A 20,472-nucleotide genomic window follows, 5' to 3' on the forward strand; every position below is an offset into this window, starting at 1 on the left:
AGTTCAATTTAGTTTCTTCTTGTGAGTTTCACATTCTCTGGCTGAAAAAGTTTCCCTATATTTTCTTTGCACTTAACTTGTATGGTCAGCATCTAGCTTCATTTTACCAATTCTGTTTATGCCCATTATCGTTAAAATTATCAGCAGCAGATCCCTTTACAATCTCTTCTCCTCCAAGGAGAACAACCTCAGAGCTGCAAATTACCCTCATAACTAATATACCTCAACTCCAGAATCATTCTGGGGAATTCCTTCTGCACCTTCTCCAAAAAAGTTTGCATCGCTCCTAAAGTAGTTTTGTTTCACAGGTTCATCACAACACCCTTTCGCACACATTCTGGCTCTGAAGCAAATTATAAATGTAAATATCTGAATCTTATAACTTAGAAAAAAGGTACATTACCACGGAGTTATAACATAGAAACAGGTCCTTCAGCCTACTGGTTCCACATCAATCCTCAACTATCCATTACATTAACCCAACATTAATCCCATATTTATATTCTACTCAAACACGAGGAAATCTGCAGATGCTGGAATTTCAAGCAACACACATAAAAGTTGCTGGTGAACACAGCAGGCCAGGTAGCATCTCTAGGAAGAGGTACAGTCAACGTTTCAGGCCGAGACCCTTCATCAGGACTAACTGAAAGAGCTAGTAAGAGATTTGAAAGTGGTAGGGGGAGGGGGAGATCCGAAATGATAGGAGAAGACAGGAGGGAGAGAGATGGAGCCAAGAGCTGGACAGTTGATTGGCAAAAGGGATATGAGAGGATCATGGGACAGGAGGCCCAGGGAGAAAGAAAAGGGGAGGGGGGAAGCCCAGAGGATGGGCAAGGAATATAGTGAGAGGGACAGAGGGAGAAAAAGGAAAGAGAGAAAAAGAATGTGTGTATATAAATAAATAAATAATGGATGGGGTACAAGGGGGAGAACGGATGGGGTACGAGGGGGAGGTGGGGCATTAGTGGAAGTTTGAGAAGTCAATGTTCATGCCATTAGGTTGGAGGCTACCCAGACGGAATATAAGGTGTTGTTCCTCCAACCTGAGTGTGGCTTCATCTTTACAGTAGAGGAGGCCGTGGATAGACATATCAGAATGAGAATGGAACGTGGAAATAAAATGTGTGGCCACTGGGAGATCCTGCTTTCTCTGGCGGACAGAGCGTCAACTGTCCAGCTCTTGGCTCCATCCCTCCCCCTCCTGTCTTCTCCTATCATTTTGGATCTCCCCCTCCCCCTCTCAAATCTCTTACTAGCTCTTCTTTCAGTTAGTCCTGACGAAGGGTCTCCGCCCAAAACATCGACTGTACCTCTTCCTATAGATGCTGCCTGGCCTGCTGCGTTCACCAGCAACTTTTATGTGTGTTGCTTTCTATTCTACTCGTTTTCAGCAGCTCCCTCAGATTCTACCACTTATTTACACACTAGAAGCAACTCCTGGTGGCCAATTAACCTTCCAGCATGCATATTTATGGAGAGTGACTGAAACTGAAGCACTCAGAAGGTTGCTCATATAATCATATAATGCAATTTACCAAATTTAAATTAAGATAGTATAACATTCAGAGTCTATATTCCCTCAAGCTGCTTCTATGGTAAATTGATCAAACCAAAAGTTCATAACCAACATCTTTTAAAATTTGTTCTGCTTTCCATGTATTTTTATTAAATGTTATATTTTTGATGACATGATCAAAGGGAGAGCATGCAAACTCCACAAAGACATTACCTGAGGTTAGGGTCAAACCGTAGTCTCTGGCACTGTGAAGCAGCAGCTCTACTAGCTGTGCCACTGTACCAGTCTAGCTGTATTCTTGTACAACACTATTGCTTCTTACCACCTCTGGCAGTGAAATGAAATTAAATGTATTTGCAAATCACTTTTCAATGACTGCTGGGTGAATCAAATGAGTGTTACTGCATGCATACACACTACAGTTTAAAACATCAACACTATGAAGAAAGCATAGCAAAAGTCAGCGCATCCAACAAAAAAGTTCATCATGATTCTGAACCTTCTGAAACAGAAAAAAGTTAAGAATATTGCTGGGACACAGCTCATGAAGCATGCAATGATTTAAGACTATTCTGTACATCACCTACTTGGTTAGGTTCCTACCTCCCACTGGACTTGTAATCATTCTTATAGACTAACAAAAGGGCTTTTAAAGTAATTATGTGTTCAAGTGTGGTCCCATACAAGCTACAAAGTAATAAAAAGGATCCTGTGACTTTTTCCTCATAATCCCACTTACCATATTTAAATTAAGATAGTACAGAATTCAGAGCCCATATTCCCACAAGCTGCTGCTATGGTAAAGAGATCAAACCAAAGGTTCATAACCAACATCTTTAAAATTTGTTCTGTTTTCCATGTATTTTTATTAAATGTTACATTTTTAAATCTTACAGTTCTGACAAAGGCATAAATCTTTGACAGCTGCTGCTTTCCTCTGCAAACACATGTACTTTCTTCTTAAAATCTACCATCATAAAATCCCACTGGACCAGGTCAGCAGAACACCTGCAATTCTTCATTCAGTTTACAGCACAAAGTCTAAAACGAAAAGTAACATTAATTGTTTCAGTATCCTGCTACAGTTACATTTTTCACAAATTCCTGTGAACAAATGCTACAAGCATGAAATCATCCAGGCAACTCTGTCATCAGGAGGATAATTTTACCCCCCTCCCTTAAGCAGAACTCCAGTGGGAGCAAGTAGAAAAACTGGCAGCAATTACAAAACAACAGCACTTGAGACAATCTCGGGGGAAACCTGAGGAAACATGCCACAGCAAATTAGAATAACTTTCACAGATACTTAATTGAGGATATCATCATTGCTATGGTACTTGACATGTTTGGATTTAAGATAATAATCATACATTTATATATTGTTTCTTTCCACACAGTTCTTTCTGCTTTTATAGCTTTTGCTAAAGCGTGTGTAACTGGTAAAGATTAAGGGACTGGGCGGAGTAGAGATTGAATTAATAGGCCAATTAAGCTGCATTATGTCTGGGTTGGAACACTAAATGAGCAATTGGACTGTTTCCGGAGCTTTTGGTCAATTGTTGTGTAGCAACCATTAGACTCAATAGATCCCACTTTTCCAAAAGTCACTTTTATTGAATCCCCAAGCCTACCACCTTCCCATTGTCACATTCAACATTTTCTTCAATCCATCTGCTACTCTGGTCATAACCACTGCACCTAGAAATTTACTCCAGCTGTCATTCACTTTTTCAAAGCAGCATGTTTCATTGCTTGCCCAAAGCATTCTTGTATTACTGTGAAATTGTGGAACAAATTACTATGACAGGTTTTTAAAAAGGGTGAGATGAGTACCAATCCATAAAAACGGGATTCCAATCTATTAAAGAAAGAATTTGCATTGATATCGGACCAATTGAAAATCCAAAAGCTGTTCATGATCTTGACCATATCACTTCCCATCCAATCTCCTGAAAAAAATGCTATTCCCTTTTCTCAGTTCCTTCATCTCCGCCACATCTGTTCCAAGGACGTGACTTTCTATTCCAGGACATCAGAGGACAGGGTTCCATTCCCTCCACTATTAATGCTGCACTCACCTACAAGTCCTCCATTTCCACACTCACCCCATCTTCCCACAGCCGTAAAAGTGATAGAGTTCCTTTTGTGCTCATCTATCACCCCACCAGCCTCCACACCTTCTGCTATCTCCAAAAGGATTCTACCACTGAACATATCTTTACCTCCCTCTCTGCTCCTCCCCTCCCCCACTTTCTGCAGAGATCGCTCCCTGTGCAATTCCCTTGTCCATTTGTTCCTCTCCACCAATGTCTCTGCTGGCACTTATCCCTGTAAGCTGCCCAAGTGCTACATCCACCCGTATAATGCCTTCCTCACCTCCATTTATGGCCCCAAACAGTCCTTCCAGGTGAGGCAACACTTCATCTGTGAATCTGCTGGAGTTATCTATTTTGTCCGGTGCTCCGGATGTGGTCTCCTCTACATTGATGAGACCCGCTTAAATTGGCAGACTGTTTCGTCAGGCACCTCTTCATCATCCACCACAAGTGGGACTTCCCAGTGGCCAAACATTTTAATTCCCATTCCCATTCTGACGTGTTGGTCCAGGTCCCCTCTTTTGCCAAGATGAAGTCACCCTCAGAGTGGAGAAGCAACACCCTATATTCCATCTGGGGAGCCTCCAACCTGAAGGCATGAATATCAATTTCTCCTTCCAGTAAAATTCCCACCTCTGACATTTCATCTCTTCTCACCTATTACTTCTGGGTTCCATCTTCCTTCCCTTTCTCCTATCTGATTCCTTCTTCTCCAGCTCAACTTTTCCCATCCACCTGACTTCACCTATCACCTTCCAGCTAGCTTCCTTCTCCTCCCCCCACCTTTTTATTCTGGCATCTTCCCCCTTCCTTCTCAGTCCTGAAGAAGGGTCTCAGCTCAAAACATTGACTGTTTGTTCATTTTCATAGATGATGCCTGACCTGCAGAGTTCCTCCAGCATTTTATATGTATTGCTTTGGATTTCAAGCATCTGCAGACTTGGTCGTGTTCATGATCAAAAAGTTGTTTCGATATCAGAATTTCTTCTATAGTAATTTAAAAGACGATCTTTTGCACAGGTTGTGGGGGTGCTACAGAAAATAGTGGAGACGAGTACAAAAATTTGCTAGATGGATCACTGAACTGAAAATAAACTATTGCGACTAAACAAGTCTACTGTTATGATAAAGTAACCACTTAGTTTGTTCCAAACCCACAACTCATCCTTACCATAATTGGTAATATCCAACCTATGGTTTAACTGTACCATATTTTGAGGAATAGCACAGCAGAAAGGAGAAGTGAGGAAAAGATATTAAATCTTCTGGTTTAAGATGGTGCTGGTGAAGCTCAGCGACTACTTGCTGGTGGCAAATAAAATAAAGAAAACAACTGAATACTTTATTAATCACACTTTCTTCTGCTAAACGATCCCTGCAAACAATAGCCTGTATCTTCCCTGTTGGAGTTGAGCTCTTGAACCGCCTGTACAACCTGGCATTTTTGCGGTGGGAACTGAAGCCTCGAAGGTGCAGGTCATTGTGGTGAAGTATATTCAGGTCTAAATGAGGCACAGGACCTGGTCGGAGAGAGGGGAATGAGCCAAAGTTTGGCCTTTGCTGTAGCAGACTTAGAAGCAATTCGATGTGTCAGAACCAAGGCGAGGTTCTGGGTCTGAGAGCTTGGAACGGCCTGAGGTTTGGATGATTTAAGCACCAGGCCAGATTGAAACGGGCAGGGTGTTGAGGCCGGAAGCGGGCATCGGGCTGGTGTTCAGCTCACTACTTGGTGAGGCTTACTCATCTCTGCACTGAACTTCAGCTTGCTGCCCTGCGAGGTTGATTTGTCTCTGCACTGAACTGAGGCGATGGCCTGCAACTAGTTCACTTCCATTGAAATTCAGTTCTGAATGCTATTTGCATACTTTTATTATTTGCACAATTTGTTTTTTTTTCTCTCAGCTGATTGGGTGTTTGAGTCTTCTTTTGTTTGACTGGATTCTATCGAGTTTCTTTGTTTTGTGGCTGACTGTAAGGAGACGAATCTCAAGGTTGTATAATGTATACATACTTCGATAATAAATGTACTGGGAACTTTGAAAATTAGCAAAAATTTACAAATATTAAAAAGCTACAGCCTATAATTTGGCTAGGGCTCAGTTAATGTGCTTAAGTGCTATAAAATTTATGAATGGTCCATGAACTCATGAACATTACCTCATTTTTGCACTAATTATTTATTCTGTAGTTAAAGTAATTTAATGTCTTTGCACTGAACTGCTGCAGCAAACACCAAATTTCACATCAAATAAGAAAGTGATAATGATTCTGAAATTTGTCAGGAAATAGTTTAAACTGCTTAATTTTCCGTATGTAACTGACATTAACTGCTACATTTATTGGAGTCAAAGATCCTGCTAATGGCCCTGTTGTGAGAAGTTAAATAATGCTTCTGTATTGCAGTTCTTCATACTACTTCAATCAAGCATATTGATTGCATCAGATTTCCATTCACAACCAGTGACCTGCAGCTAAAAAGGTTGGGCAGCCTATAACGCAGAACATTTAACCACTATCAAGGTAAGATTGCGATATTATGTTCAATAAATCTATGGAAAAAGTAACCTTGCAAACTGCTTATTGTAATTAACATCCAACAAAAAGTCATCAATACTTTTCAGAATAAGAAAACCTGCAGCCAACCTGGTCTGGCTGATGTATAACTACTGTTTCAAAGTGACATGGCTGACTTTTAGAGCCCTCTAAAAACCAGCAGCGAGCCAGATGCAGCAAAATATAACCAACGATCAGTAAAACCTTTGGGTATCTTAAAGAGGTTTACAAAATTATCAGAATCGGATTTAATATTACCAGCATATGTCATGAAATTTGTTGTTTTGCAGCAGCAGTACTTTGCAATATATAGTAATAAAAACAATAAATAACAATGTGAAGTATATATAAAAATAAATGAAATAAATGTGTGCAAAAAGAGAGGGAAACATACTAAGGAGATACTTGTGGGTTCACTGTCCATTCAGGAATCTGATGGTGTTGGGGAAGAAGCTGTTCCTGAAAACAGTCACAGAGTCCCTCTCCTTCTCCCCCCACCTCTCTCTCCCTCCCTCCCCTTCCTCAGAGATGTTGACAGGCAGGAACTCAAAATTGCTCACACTCTCCACCGATGACCCCTCAAAGAGGACTGGTGTGTTCTATCACTTCCCCTTCCTGAAGTCCACAATCAATTCCTTGGTCTTAGTGATGTTGAGTGCAAGGTTGTTGTTGTGACACCACTCAACCAGCTGACCTATCTCACTCCTGTACACCTCGTCGTCACCATCTGAAATTGTGCCAACAGTAGTTGTGTCATCAGCAAATTTATAGATGTCTTTTAATCTGTACCTAGCTACACAGTCGTGGGTGCAGAGAGAGCAGAATAGTGGGCTAGGCACACATTCTTGAAGTACACCAGTGTTGTCAACAAGGAAGAGACGTTATTTCCAATCCACACAGACCGTGGTCTCCCTCTGAGGAATCAAGGATCCAGTTGCAGAGGGAGGTACAGAGGCCATGTTTTGGAGATTGTTGATAGAAACTGAAGGTATGATTGAGCAGTAGTCAATAATCGGCAGCCTGAAGCAAGTATAATTATTTCCAGGTGATCCAAGGCCTCATGGAGACCCAGTGAGATTGCATTGCTGTAGACCTATTGTGTCAATATGCAAATTCCAGCAGGTCCAGGTCCTTTCTGAGACAAGAGTTGATCTAGCCATGACCAATTTCTTAAAGCACCGCATCACAGTGGATGCGAGTGCCATTAGGCGATAGTTGTTGAGGCAGCTCACCCTGTTCTTCTTGGGCATTGGAATGGTGTCGCTCTTTTGAAGCAGGTGGGTACCTCTGACTGCAGCATGAGAGAATGAAGATGTCCTTCAGAACTTTCAATAGTTAATTGGCAGAGGCTTTTAGAGCTCTTCCAGGTACACCATCAGGGCCCTCTTGTTCTGACGTCCACTTCCGGGACAGAGATCACCGGGTCACCGGATGCTGCAGGGATTCACACAGATGCAGCTTTATTCTCATCTGGGAGTGAAGCATCTCTGCCATTCATGTTGTTAGGTTTCGCTTTGTAGGAAGTAATGGCCTGCAAAAAAATGCCAGAGCTGATGTGCATCTGATTCTGTCTCTAACCTCAATTGGAATTGTTTTTTCATTTTTTCCATAGATCATACACGGACTTCTTGTAAAGTTCTGGATCACTGGTCTTGAATGCAATGGATCTAGCCGTCAATAGACTACGAATCTCCTGGTTCATCTGCTGTTTTTGATTTGGGTATGTCCGGTATGTTCCCAGAGGCACACATTCATCCACACAGATTTTGATGAAGTTGGTGACAACTGTAGCATATTCATTCAGACTCGAAGATGAATCTCTAAATATTCCACCGTGCACCACGGTGGGATAGCGGTTAGCATGATGCTGTGACAGTTCGGGGCATTCCAGAGTTCAAGTTCAATTCAGGCACTGTTCTGTAAGGACTACTTTATCACTTCCATATGTACAGTCACTCCTGTGCCTAGCATCACTTTAAAGACATATAATCAATCTATGTATACAAGCTATCTTAGGTATTTATATTTATTGTGTCTTTTTATTGTAGTGTTCTTTTTCGTATTGTGTTTTTTTGTGCTGCGCCAGATCCGGAGTAACAATTATTTCATTCTCCTTTACACTCGTGTACTGGAAATTACATTAACCAATCTTTTTTTTGTGTGTGCGTGCGTGTGCGTCTGCGTGCATGCGTCCGTGTGCGATGTTGGCGGGATGATGTCTTTTTCATGCCTTTACAAGGTGCGGAGCGAGAGAGAGAGAGAGAGAGTGGTGCACCACTCCTCATCCAGACATTTCGTAGTATTTTACCCTTTTATTTTACAAGGTCGAGTTGCGATCTCAACTCTCAAACCGGCATGGATGGAAAGCGTACTCGGGAGCGGACCCGAATGGGTTCGAACCCAGGAACCTCCATTCCAGAGTCTGGCACTGATGTCATTGCGCCACCAGCCAGCCCCGACATTAACCAATCTTAAATCTTGAAATCTAGTGTATGTTTTAAAACACGAAGAGTACAGCATAGGAATAGGTCATTTGGCCCACAATATTGTGCCAAATTAATTAAACTAGTAATTGACAACCCACTAAACCAGTCCTTTCTACCTACACAAGACCATATTCCTTCATTCATTCCATATTTATGTGGCTATTTGAGAGGCTCTAAAGACCCTCTATTTTATTTGCCTCTACTATCACCTTGGCACACCTGGCATCCTGCATAATAAACTTCTGCCGCACATCTCTTTTGAACAAACTCACTCTCACCTTAAATGCATGCCCTCTAATATTAAACATTTCGACCCTGCAAAGACGATACAGCTGTCTATTCTACGTAAACTGATCATAACCTTACAAATTCTTTATCACGTCTTCCTCAGCCTCTACCACTCCAGAGAAAACAACCTAAAAGTCTTCCATTCAATCAAAGCCACCTCCTGGGTTTCTGCATCCACTTTCATTTAGGCAACCAATCAGCCGTTACTGGGCACTTCTTCCCTCCTTCTTCCTGCCCAATCGTAGTACAGATTAAATGGTGATCAGGACTTCCACAGACTGTCAACAATTCCTTTCCTCCTATGGATGCTGCTTGATCCACTGAGTTCCTCCAGCAGATTCCTTAAGAGGTCTACAATATTCTCTCTCATTCACCCCCTTTATGGATGTCGAGTGCAAGTTTTCCTAATGAACAACGTTAAAATTATAACCTAGACTATAAAACATAGGAGTATTGGTCTATTCAGTCCATCGAGTCTGCTCCACCATTCCATCATGGCTGATCTATTTCCCTCTTAACCGCATTCTCTGACAAGATCTGCCTTCTGGTGAGCAGAACATGTGGTATTCAAGAAAAAGTCCAAACAAGAACATTATAATGATATCAGATGAATATAATCTCAGATTTATACTTGACTAATTTGGCACTGTAGCCTAACGTTCCATTGTATTTATTGATTACTGCTTTTCCACATTTGGCCACAGTAAGTGTCAAGTTTACCATCCTTCCAGATGTCATCCCACCTATCCTCTAGTTAGTCAAACTCCATTGATTCAGTATTTTTTGTGCAGTACAAGAGGCTGCATATGATTCTCATTTATGGATCTTCATGTTTGGATTTTCATCTCCAAAAATTGTGTCCATGAATCAATCTTGTCCAGATCTCTCGTGTCATTTTGAGTGTTTCACCACATTCTACCAGCCCTCCTACATTTGAGATTGCGAGAATTGAATTCAATTATTTGCAGTTTTGAATCTACTTATTCAATCATTGATTCAATAACAGAAAACAAGCATCCTCTATATATCAGTGCATCTCTGCAGCCCAAAACCACAATCCCTATATGAAAATTTAAAAAATACAGATGCTGAAAACTGAAATAATAATATAAAATACAGAAATTAGAATTTATTGTTGCCACATTTATTGAAGTACAGTGAAAATCTTGCATTGCAAAGTGTTCATACAGATAATTTCACTGAAGTAAACAAGAGCAAAGCACAGAATAAATGGTTGCAGTTATACAGAAATACAGTGCATGTCAACAGTGAGATTTAAGGTCATGATGAGGGAGATTATGAGGTCAAGAGTCAATTTTATCATACTAGGGAACCATTCAATAGTCTGATAACAGAAAATTTCCAGCAATTCCATCTGTAGGGAAATCTACTATAACCCAGAAAGCAATGTAAAAACTACATTTGTTGAAGGTTTATCCTTTTAAATGGTGTCATCTTTAACTCAATCCAAAGGCAAGCAAAGGTGGAGATGTGGATAGAGAAATCTTTTTTAACATGGAGATAATTATATTTTACTGTGCATTTCTCTCTTAGAAATATCCCTCATATTCTATAATTACTTTTCCAGAATAAAATAAATCTTTTTGATTATTATCAGGCTGTGATTAAAGCTCCATTGCTGCTCTATCTAGAAAATACAAAGTAAATTTCAGACCAGATGAGCAAAATATCCCATTAAATTACCACAAACATATGTGTAGTAGTCTTTCAAAGCTGCCCTCGCTATTCATCAACAATAACCATCTCGTAGTTCTCCTAAAAGAGATTTACAAATTTCAGACAGAACTCTGTTCTATTCTTTTCAAGGAGCAGTGCCTCAGAAAGGTGGCATCCATTATTAAGGGAATGCCTTCTTATTGGTACCATCAGGAAGGAGATACAGAAGCCTGAAGCCACACACTCAGTGATTCAGGAACAGCTTCTTCCCCTCTGCCATCTGATTCCTAAATGGACATTGAACCCATGAACACCACTTCACTTTTTTTTGCAACACACACAGAATGCTGCAGGAACTCAGCATGGCATGCATCATCCATGGAAAAGAGTACAGATGATGTTTCGGGCTGAGACCCTTCATCGAGACCGGAGAAAAAGAAGACAAGGAGTCAGAGTAAGAACGTGGAGGGGAGGAAGAATCAAGGTGATAGGTGAAACCAGGAAGGGAGAAGGAATGAAGTAAAGAGCTGGGAAGTTGATTGATGAAAGAGATATAGGGCTGGAGAATGGGGAGTTTGATAGGAGAGATCAGATGGCCATGAAATAAAGAAAATGGGGAGGAGCACCAAAGGAAGGTGATGGGCAGGTAAGGAAATAAGGTAAGAGAGGGGAATGGGAATGGTGAAGGGGGGGATGTTATTGGAAGTTCAAGAAATCGATGTTCATGCCATCAGGCTGGAGGCTACTCAAACGGTATATAAGGTGTTGCTCCTCCACACTGAGTGTAGCCTCATTACAACAGTCAAGGAGGCCATGGACTGACATGTCGGAATGGGAATGGGAAGTAGAATTAAAATGGGTGGCTGGAGCACAGATGCTCAGTGAAGTGGTGTGCCAATCTATGTCGGATCTCACCACTGTACGGGAGGCCACACCGGGAGCATCAGATACAGTACATGATCCCAACAGACTCACAGGTGAAGTGTTGCCTCTCTAGGAAGAACTGTTGGGGACCTGAATGGTACAGGTTTCCCCTGCCATCCGAAGGTAGAGCGTTCCTATGAAACAGTTCGTAAGCCGAAATGTCGTAAAGCGAAGAAGCAATTACAATTTATTTATATGGGAAAATTTTGAGAGCGTTCGCAGACCCAAAAATAACCTACCAAATCATGCCAAATAACACATAAAACCTAAAATAACAATAACATATAGCAAAAGCAGTTATGGTATGATAAATACACAGCCTATATAAAGTAGAAATACTTTTCCACAATCATTACTGAACTGTTCTCCGTAGCGAAAATCTCACGCAAGCGCCGTCGGAAGAAAATCTCACACAAGTGCTGTTGGCAAAAACACGGCGCAAGCGCTGTCCAGTAACCTTTAAGCTATGAAGCTGCCAAATCATAGCAAATAACACGTAAAAATACACAGCCTATATAAAGCAGAAATAATGTATGTACAGTGTAGTATCACTTACCGGAATTGGTTCAGCGCTGAGCACACTGATGATGGTGTGTTAGACTAAGTCGTCGCAGGTTGGGTGGTGCAGTTGCCCCCACCCTTCGGGCCACCAACCGATACCGATCCATGAAGCATGTAGGGGTGCAGCGGTAGCCGGGAGGCACACAGTACATCTTCAAGAAAAAAGCCAAAACAAACAAGCTAATTAATTAGGTGCCGTCTGACACGTAATTGTCAGCCCAGATCAGTGCCGATTTCCGATTGCATCGTCTCTGATCTGGGCCGACAATTACGTGTCGGGCGGCACCTAATTAATTAGCATGTTTATTTCAGCTTTTTCTTAAAGAAGCGCTGTGTGCCCCCCGGCTACCGCTGCATTCTCTGCAAATTGGTATCTGTCCATGGCCTGGGGGTTGGGGTGGTGGGACACTGGGGTGTCATCTCGTCATCGTCTGTTTCCATTAGAGCAGGCTGGTCATCTTCTATCTCTGCCCGCCGCGATGTCGAAGGTCGAAGTTCGTCATCTGCTGTGGCTGATGTGGAAGGCTTGCTTGACTGCTGAGCCTCGCGCAGTTTTCTATCACACAGTTCTTTGTAAGGACTCAAACCATCTTGTAAATATCCCCTAAACCTACGTACCCTTTGAAAATTAAAGTCGTACTTTATCATTGCAGCAAAAATCTCATGTAGTTGCTTCACATTCATTTCGCTACTGCATTCGGTTTCAATTGTTATCCTTTTTTCTTCCAATTGCATCAGCTCTTCATCTATCAGATCTCGGTCATGGGATGCCAAAACCTCTTCAACATCATGTTTGTCAGCTTCCACAAGCCAAACTCACGTTGTCCTTACTTCGTTCACCACGATCAAAACGCTTAATTATGTCTAGTTTTATGCTAAGTGTAACACCCTTACGAGCTCTTTCAGGCTTATCCGATACCTCAGTACTCATCTTGCTAATGGCTGCTCAATGCAACGTGTTTAAGCAGTGCTGTTCCGAATCCGGGGGAGAGCGGCTGCTCGGGGCGTGTGCTGACTTTTTATCGCGCGCTGCTTTTTTTTCGTAACAGTGAAAACACCTTCTGAAAGCGAAAACAGGGTACTAATGTAAGTCTTTCGTAACAGTGAGGTTTCGTAAAGCGAATGTTCGAAAAGCGGGGGACACCTGTAGTGAGGTAGAAGATGTACAGGCAGGTGTAGCATTTGTTCTGCTTGCAAAGATAAGTGCCAGGAGGGAGATCTGTGGGGAGGGACAAATGGACAAGGGACTCACTTTTTTATTATTTCTAATTTTGCACTATTTTTAATTTAACTATTTAATATATATATGTACTTACTTTAATTGATTTACTTATTTTTTCAATATTATCGTCATGTATTCTTTTCATGACGTATGTTGCTTGCAAGGATATTAAACATAATTCTGATTCTGATTTGAAGACACAGCTAAAATATCTGAACTGTTTTGTTGTACTAAAGAGCTTTTGAAAGTTGCAATTAATACTCCTGATTGATTGTCTGTTCTTTGTGTGTTGAAGCTACATTGGCACATGGGAAGTTATGTTCATGCGAAAGTATCATGCGAAAGTAATCAAAAGCCAAACGTGAAAAAAAATGCAATGCTCGATGGGAATATCCGTATTTCTCTTCTTGTTACTGCCTTTATCAATCTTTGTTAGAAGTGGTGCCTGTGCCATATAAGTTCTTTTTCACACTGCAAAGACAATTGAGTTTAGTGCGGAGATGTGCCGTTTCCTTGAGATCATATTAAAATTTCATAAAACACTGATTAGACTTCCACAAGAGTACTGCAGCCCATTCTGAGCATCACATGTCAACAGAGAAGAGGTGTGGGGTGGAGTTGTGGTTTCCAGTAATTCTGTGCTTTCATATTCACCCCAACAGAAACTAACTTTTTTTTCCAAAAATACTAAATTATTAAAAATTAACTTTCTATCATATGGACAAGCTCACAATCTTGTTTTTTTAGTCCTCTATTCCACTCTTCTACCACACCTGATTCATGGCTCAACCACAAATATCAACATACACTATATGCTGCTCAACACATTTGTCCAGTGTTTTATTTTTGTTCAACATCCCAGCATCCCAGACTGTTTTTGTCTTGTACCAGACCTTGAAGCAAGAATGGAAAACTTACAGCTTGTTATTCAAATAGTAAAAAATAGGAGATGATTTGATACAGATTTTAAATATCATCAACAGAAGTTCTAAAAAAGAAAAACTCTTCCCTTCTCTCACTAGGTTAATCACCAGCAGCCCTAAATTAAACCACTGCGAAAATCACAAAAACAAAATTAAGGAAATTTTGTTTTCACTGAGAAAATAATTGTGATCTGGACACTCCACCTGAAAATATGATGGAATTTGATCCATAAGTACTTTAAAAGGGAGTTGGGGATACAGGGATCTGAAAAAACAAATGATGCAATTGTAACTGCTCCTTTAAATAGCTAGTAAAATGCAGCAGATCAAGTGGCTTCATTACAACTGCAGGTTTCAATTACTGTGATAATTTGTGTCGTCAAACAGCTGATTGAAGTAAACGACAGCAACCTATAATCACAGAGTGCCTCTATGCTACTGGACATTCTCATGGGTTCAGAATAGCATTATCAAATACGTACAAATTAGTCACATATGGAAATATCAAAGCAGAATGATTGTTCATGAGATTATCTCTCCAACAAACAGTAAACCAAAAAGCTGGAGGAACTCAGTATGTCAAGTAATATCCATGAAGGTAAATGGTTTGTTAGTATTTCAGATCAAGACCAGAAGAACAGGTAAGGATTTTCCAAAGGGAATACCACAGTTTAGGTTTTAGTCAACTGAAGAAACAGCCACTGCTGGTAGGGTCTTTAAATTCAGGATGATCAAATAGCAGAATTTAGGACTTCCAATAAAAGAGCAGAAGTTCCCAACCTGAGGTGCACAGACCCTTCGGTTAATGGGAGGGGTCCATGGCATAAAAAGGTTGGGAATCCCTGTTTCAGAGGACTTTGGCCCTAGAAGCCCTAGAGATTGGGAGGAAGAGCATCAGGAACTGAAAATAACAATAAGAAATTCAAAAACAGGAAGGAGAAAGGTCATTCAATTTTAAATATACACAGCAGTAAAACCTTCCATTTACCTCAGACCTTTACCATAACAAAGTACATCACAAAAACATTAAAACAATAAAATTAATACCAAGCCAAATCAGGAGATATGCAATTGATCTTAAAATGCTTAATTCCAGTTCAAGTCATACTAGAGGTATTGTAGAACATAGTTCCTTAGGCTAAAAATATCACTAATATTTCCAACAACATATCTGAAGCATTCATTGTTGTATTAATTAATTTTGTGGATTCACCAAAACATCCCTCGAAAACAACAGTTTCTTTGTAACTTACAGGAAACATGTTATAATTGCAATCCGAAAAAAAATTAATTCCAATCCTTCAAAATTTAAAACATTATTTTGGCTGACATATCAGTTAAACAATGATGGATCTTGAAGATTGCTGTACAATTAACTGGTGTGAGCCCAAGTATATACACCACTCCCAAATCAATAACTGACATATTGTGTGAGACATTGCTCTATAACTATACTGAACACAAGGTAGTGTAACAACAGTCATCAAGTTGAACAAAATGACTAAAATTTGCAACATTCTGCTAAGACCAAGTTGGTTTCTGTTATCAGAAAATTGGATGTAGTTTTTTGTATGAAGTGTTATAGCTCAATTTGGTGAAGATCCTATTTGTTACAGAACAATCTTGAATAGATAGAGCTAAGAAATGAATCTATGTTTCCAGAAACGTTGTGGACAACATTACACTAAAAGACAGATACGCGAAACACATTAATTCTACAATTTTAATAAAATCTGACTAACCTATTATTGGTAAAAAAAATATCAGAACAGCATTAAAATTTGTTCAAATGGCACCCATTCTGACAAAACGTCATAGAAATGAACTCTATCCATGGCATTTGGTGAATTTTCAGTTTTATTAGATGATAACAGTCACATTGATAAGCCCACACTTTAATTAACTGTTCTTTTAAAACATGGCTCTCAAATATAACAATGTTATTTTCCAAATGGGTTCCAGTATCTAATCTCCTAAAACCTATCGTTTTCATAATGGTTTCATTTTTGCAATCATGTGCAACTTCAGTAGTATTTACATAGTCCACATCAATTTACTTAAATCTTCTTTTAGACCCAAGAATTACATATTGGACAAGAGTTGTAAATTACATAAAATAAATTCCCAAAAGATTAAAATTCATTCCAGCTCTTTGCTCCTTTATCTACTGTCAGCATGAAACAGAGAACATGTAATGTAAGAGGAGAACAATTATATTCTTCATGTTTGACAAAAATGTTACTTCATTCAGCAGATAGTAATTTTAAATCTGCATAATAAACAATGTTGGGCTGAGTTGAGTGTATTTATGATTAATATAGTGATTAATGTTCATAATTTCATCAGATGGTACACGTGCAACTTGTATCAGGGTTGTCACTCATAAATACCTTGAAATAAAATGGTGCTCATCTATTATCATGATAGAAGTTCCCAAAAGAAGAAAAATAGAATATCCAGAGTTAATTCTTACCAGAGCTGTGATAGCTGTCCATGTGCAGAGGAATCTGGATAGTGAAAGCAAGCAGGTCAGGAGCTAAAAGAGACTCTGGTTTCCTACTTTCATTCAGCCATTTGCTCTTATGCAAATCTCTTGTGTCTGAAGGTCCTTGTATTAATGGAATCAGCTTTTCCTTCATCCCATCACTTCTTCCTAGATTTGGTTAAAAGGATTCTGTCAACAACTTCCTTTTAATATATTAATTTCTCAAATCATACACAAACAAACATCCTAACAACCAAGAAGAAAGGCAAAGCACATTGACCTATTTACCTGGAATCTTAACTTGAAATGATACTGTGAGAAAAACATATTCAATAAAAAAACAACAAAAAGTCTTTCCCATTCGCCAAGAGAATGTTGTTCCACTGCCTCAGATACATCCAAGGTTTTTCAACCCACAATGGAATATCCTTGACATAAGCTGTTTCGGGGAATAACACCTTTATGGAATATGTTTTTATTGTTTTACTCAGAATTTCCAGGGGACATCACCTAGTTGAAGATACTTGGACAATAAGATGATTTTATATAAATTCACTTCTCTCAAGTGATCAGAGCAAGCCATTCATTAGAATAAGCATGTCATTCCAGTGAATTAAAAATATGCAGCAAGCCCTTGGGGAAGTTCTGTAGGATTTGCTCTGTGGAATCTTGGCAAGTGAAGTTATTTCATAGGAACACAATACTGTCCAATATAATTAATTTACTTTTTCTACCACAGCAAACCAAAAATACATAACAAAAGATTGAAAGGGTAATCTGATTTTTCTTTTAAACGATCCAAGCCACAAGCAAAGAATTGTCAATAAGTACCGAATGGCCTTAAAATTGGAGTATATGTGTTTGTTTACAACCTAATGGCCTTAAAATTTGGGTCTGTGTGCTTGTTTACAACATAGAGAAGTTCTCCAAGGGGATGGTCGGAATACAACCAACCACTCTATACAGAAAGAAAGTCTGCAGCCTGCAGTGCTGGTTAAAGCTCCTCCCTATGAGCCTACAATGCATGAACAAAACAAAAGACATCTTAACACCTTCTCCAGACCTATTTAATAAAATGTGATTGCAAATGATCACACTAAGGCTACGTCCACTCTAGACTGGATAAATCCGTAACCAAAGCTTTTTCTCTTCGTTTTGATCCTCCATCCACAGTGAAGTGGCGTTTTCCTCCCTCGAAAACGGAGCTTTTCTAAAACACTCTCCAGAGTGTTTAAATCTGAAAACGCCAGTTGGCCATTGCAGTGCTTACGGGGTAACCGGCTAATTTTAAAAACACTGTCATGATGTGCCGGAACAAATGGTGGTGGCATCACAGCATTTCACTGTTTTCTTGAACACAACCTCCAACACCACAACAACAATATCTGACAATAGATGTATAACAGCCTAATGTAACATTGTATGGAAATACAAGATAACACTGATGCAGACATGTTTTATACATTTAACAAGGAGCTTTATTAATGTATTGCTTGTGCAAACATTCAATAAGTGCAACTGTCACTTTTGCCCAGCAACTCGTTTTATTGTACATGTTAAATACAACAAAATAGTACACAAAGACATGGCAAAAGTAAAGGCAAACAAATGAGGTAACAGCAAATTTCACTTTTGCCCAGTAACAAGCCTGATTGCATTTAGCCGTAATTGCCGTCCCTTTCATCGGTGAAGAGACTATGGCTGCAGGAAATGTTTTTGGACAAACGAGCACCAAGTATACCGTTTCCTCTTCACTTGTTTTCTGTGTGGCTTGCGCATGCCCAGTAGGACAAGATACAGCCAAATACCCGTTTTAATATGGATGGAGGTATTTTCAAAAATGCCTGGTGTGGATGCCTATCGTTTTTATGCGAAACCGGCGTTTTTAGAATTATCCGGTCTACTGTGGACGGAGCCTAAGAGCCATACATTCTGTAGTATAGTTCTTGCAACTCTTAAAGGATTGCTGCATTCTGAAAAAGTAAGCATCAAATCCTTATGTTTGCCTTACAAAGCAGCTAACCTTCTTGTTTCAGGTTCCATCCTCCCCTCAACATAATTGCCAAGAACTTCAGCTAACATTGCAACTGCTTGAATTAGCACTCTTCCTCCACGTTATCCCACCACCATCCCAGTCCTCCCAACTCCTCCATGATAAGGAAGCCGCCTCTGAGACTTCAAGTTGGCACTGCAGCTCACAAATAATAAACAAATGAAGATAACCAACTGACCTGTACTTCTGTATTCAAATATAGTCAGTCTCAAGTGTTGGGATAATTCAAACTGCAATCACAGAAGCCAGGGTGATATTACTTCAACCTTGGTAGCCATGGTTGTCATTGGATACAAGCATAGCATACAGTACATTAAGAATCCAATTGAAGCAATGTCCAATTTTTACATTAAGAATCCAATTGAAGCAATGTCCAATTTCCAAGCCTTTATACCTCCACTACGAAGACTGATTTGTTGATATACAAACCCCATTTCCAGAAAAGTTGGCATATTTTCCAAAATGCAATAAAAACAAAAATCTGTGATATGTTAGTTCACGCGAACCTTTATTTAACTGACAAAAGTACAAAGAAAAGATTTTCACTAGTTTTACTGACCAACTTAATTGTATTTTGTAAATATACACAAATTTAGAATTTGATGGCTGCAACACACTCAACAAAAGTTGGGACAGAGTTAAAGTAAGATTGAAAAGTGCACAGAATATTCAAGTAACACCGGTTTGGAAGACTCCACATTAAGCAGGCTAATTGGTAGCAGGTGAGGTATCATGACTGGGTATAAAAGTAGCGTCCATCAAAGGCTCAGTCTTTGCAAGCAAAGATGGGTCGTGGCTCACCCCTTTGTGCCAAAATTCGTGAGAGAATTGTTAGTCAGTTCAAAAGGAACATTTCTCAACGCAAGATTGCAGAGAATTTAGGTCTTTCAACATCTACAGTACATAATATTGTGAAAAGATTCAGAGAATTCAGAGACATCTCAGTGCATAAAGGTCAAGGTTGGAAACCACTGTTGAATGCGCGTGATCTTTGAGCCCACAGGTGGCGCTGCCTAAGAAACCGTCATGCTACTGTGACAATTATAGCCACCTGGGCTCGGGAGTACTTCGGAAAACCATTGTCATTCAAGACAGTCCGTCCCTGCATCCAGAAATGCAACTTGAAACTGTATTACGCAGGGAGGAAGCCATACATCAACTTTATGCAGAAACGCCGGCAAGTTCTCTGGGCCCGAGCTCATCTCAGATGGACCGAAAGACTGTGGAACCGTGTGCTGTGGTCAGATGAGTCCACATTTCAGCTAGTTTTCGGAAAAAACAGGCGTCGAGTTCTCTGTGCCAAAGATGAAAACGACCATCCAGATTGTTATCAGCGAAAGGTGCAAAAGCCAGCATCTGTGATGGTATGCGGGTGCACCAGTGCCCACGGCATGAGTGAGTTGCATGTATGTGAAGGTACCATTGACTCTGAGGCGTATATTAGGATTTTAGAGAGACATCTGTTGCCATCAAGGCGACGTCTCTTCCCGGGACGTCCATGCTTATTTCAGCAGGACAATGCCAGACCACATTCTGCACGGGCTACAACAGCGTGGCTTTGTAGACACAGAGTGCGTGTGCTTGACTGGCCTGCTGCCAGTCCAGATCTATCTCCTATTGCAAATGTATGGCGCATCATGAAGAGGGGAATCAGACAACGGAGACCACGGACTGTTGAGCAGCTG

At 40.1% G+C, this 20,472-nt stretch overlaps 1 protein-coding gene across 4 annotated transcripts in view; it reads right to left on the bottom strand.

The window, feature by feature from the left end:
• LOC134352539 (intermembrane lipid transfer protein VPS13B-like) overlaps window positions 1–20,472 on the bottom strand; it is a 1,085,891-nt gene that overhangs the window by 681,488 nt on the left and 383,931 nt on the right. For all 4 annotated transcript variants that reach the window (XM_063059809.1, XM_063059800.1, XM_063059806.1 and 1 more), the window contains exon 19: window positions 16,723–16,902. In XM_063059809.1, the coding sequence (XP_062915879.1) occupies window positions 16,723–16,902 (180 nt within the window). The remainder of the gene's footprint in view (window positions 1–16,722; window positions 16,903–20,472) is intronic.

This window comes from Mobula hypostoma, chromosome 1, assembly GCF_963921235.1.
Source record: "Mobula hypostoma chromosome 1, sMobHyp1.1, whole genome shotgun sequence".
Classification (NCBI taxonomy): domain Eukaryota; kingdom Metazoa; phylum Chordata; class Chondrichthyes; order Myliobatiformes; family Myliobatidae; genus Mobula; species Mobula hypostoma.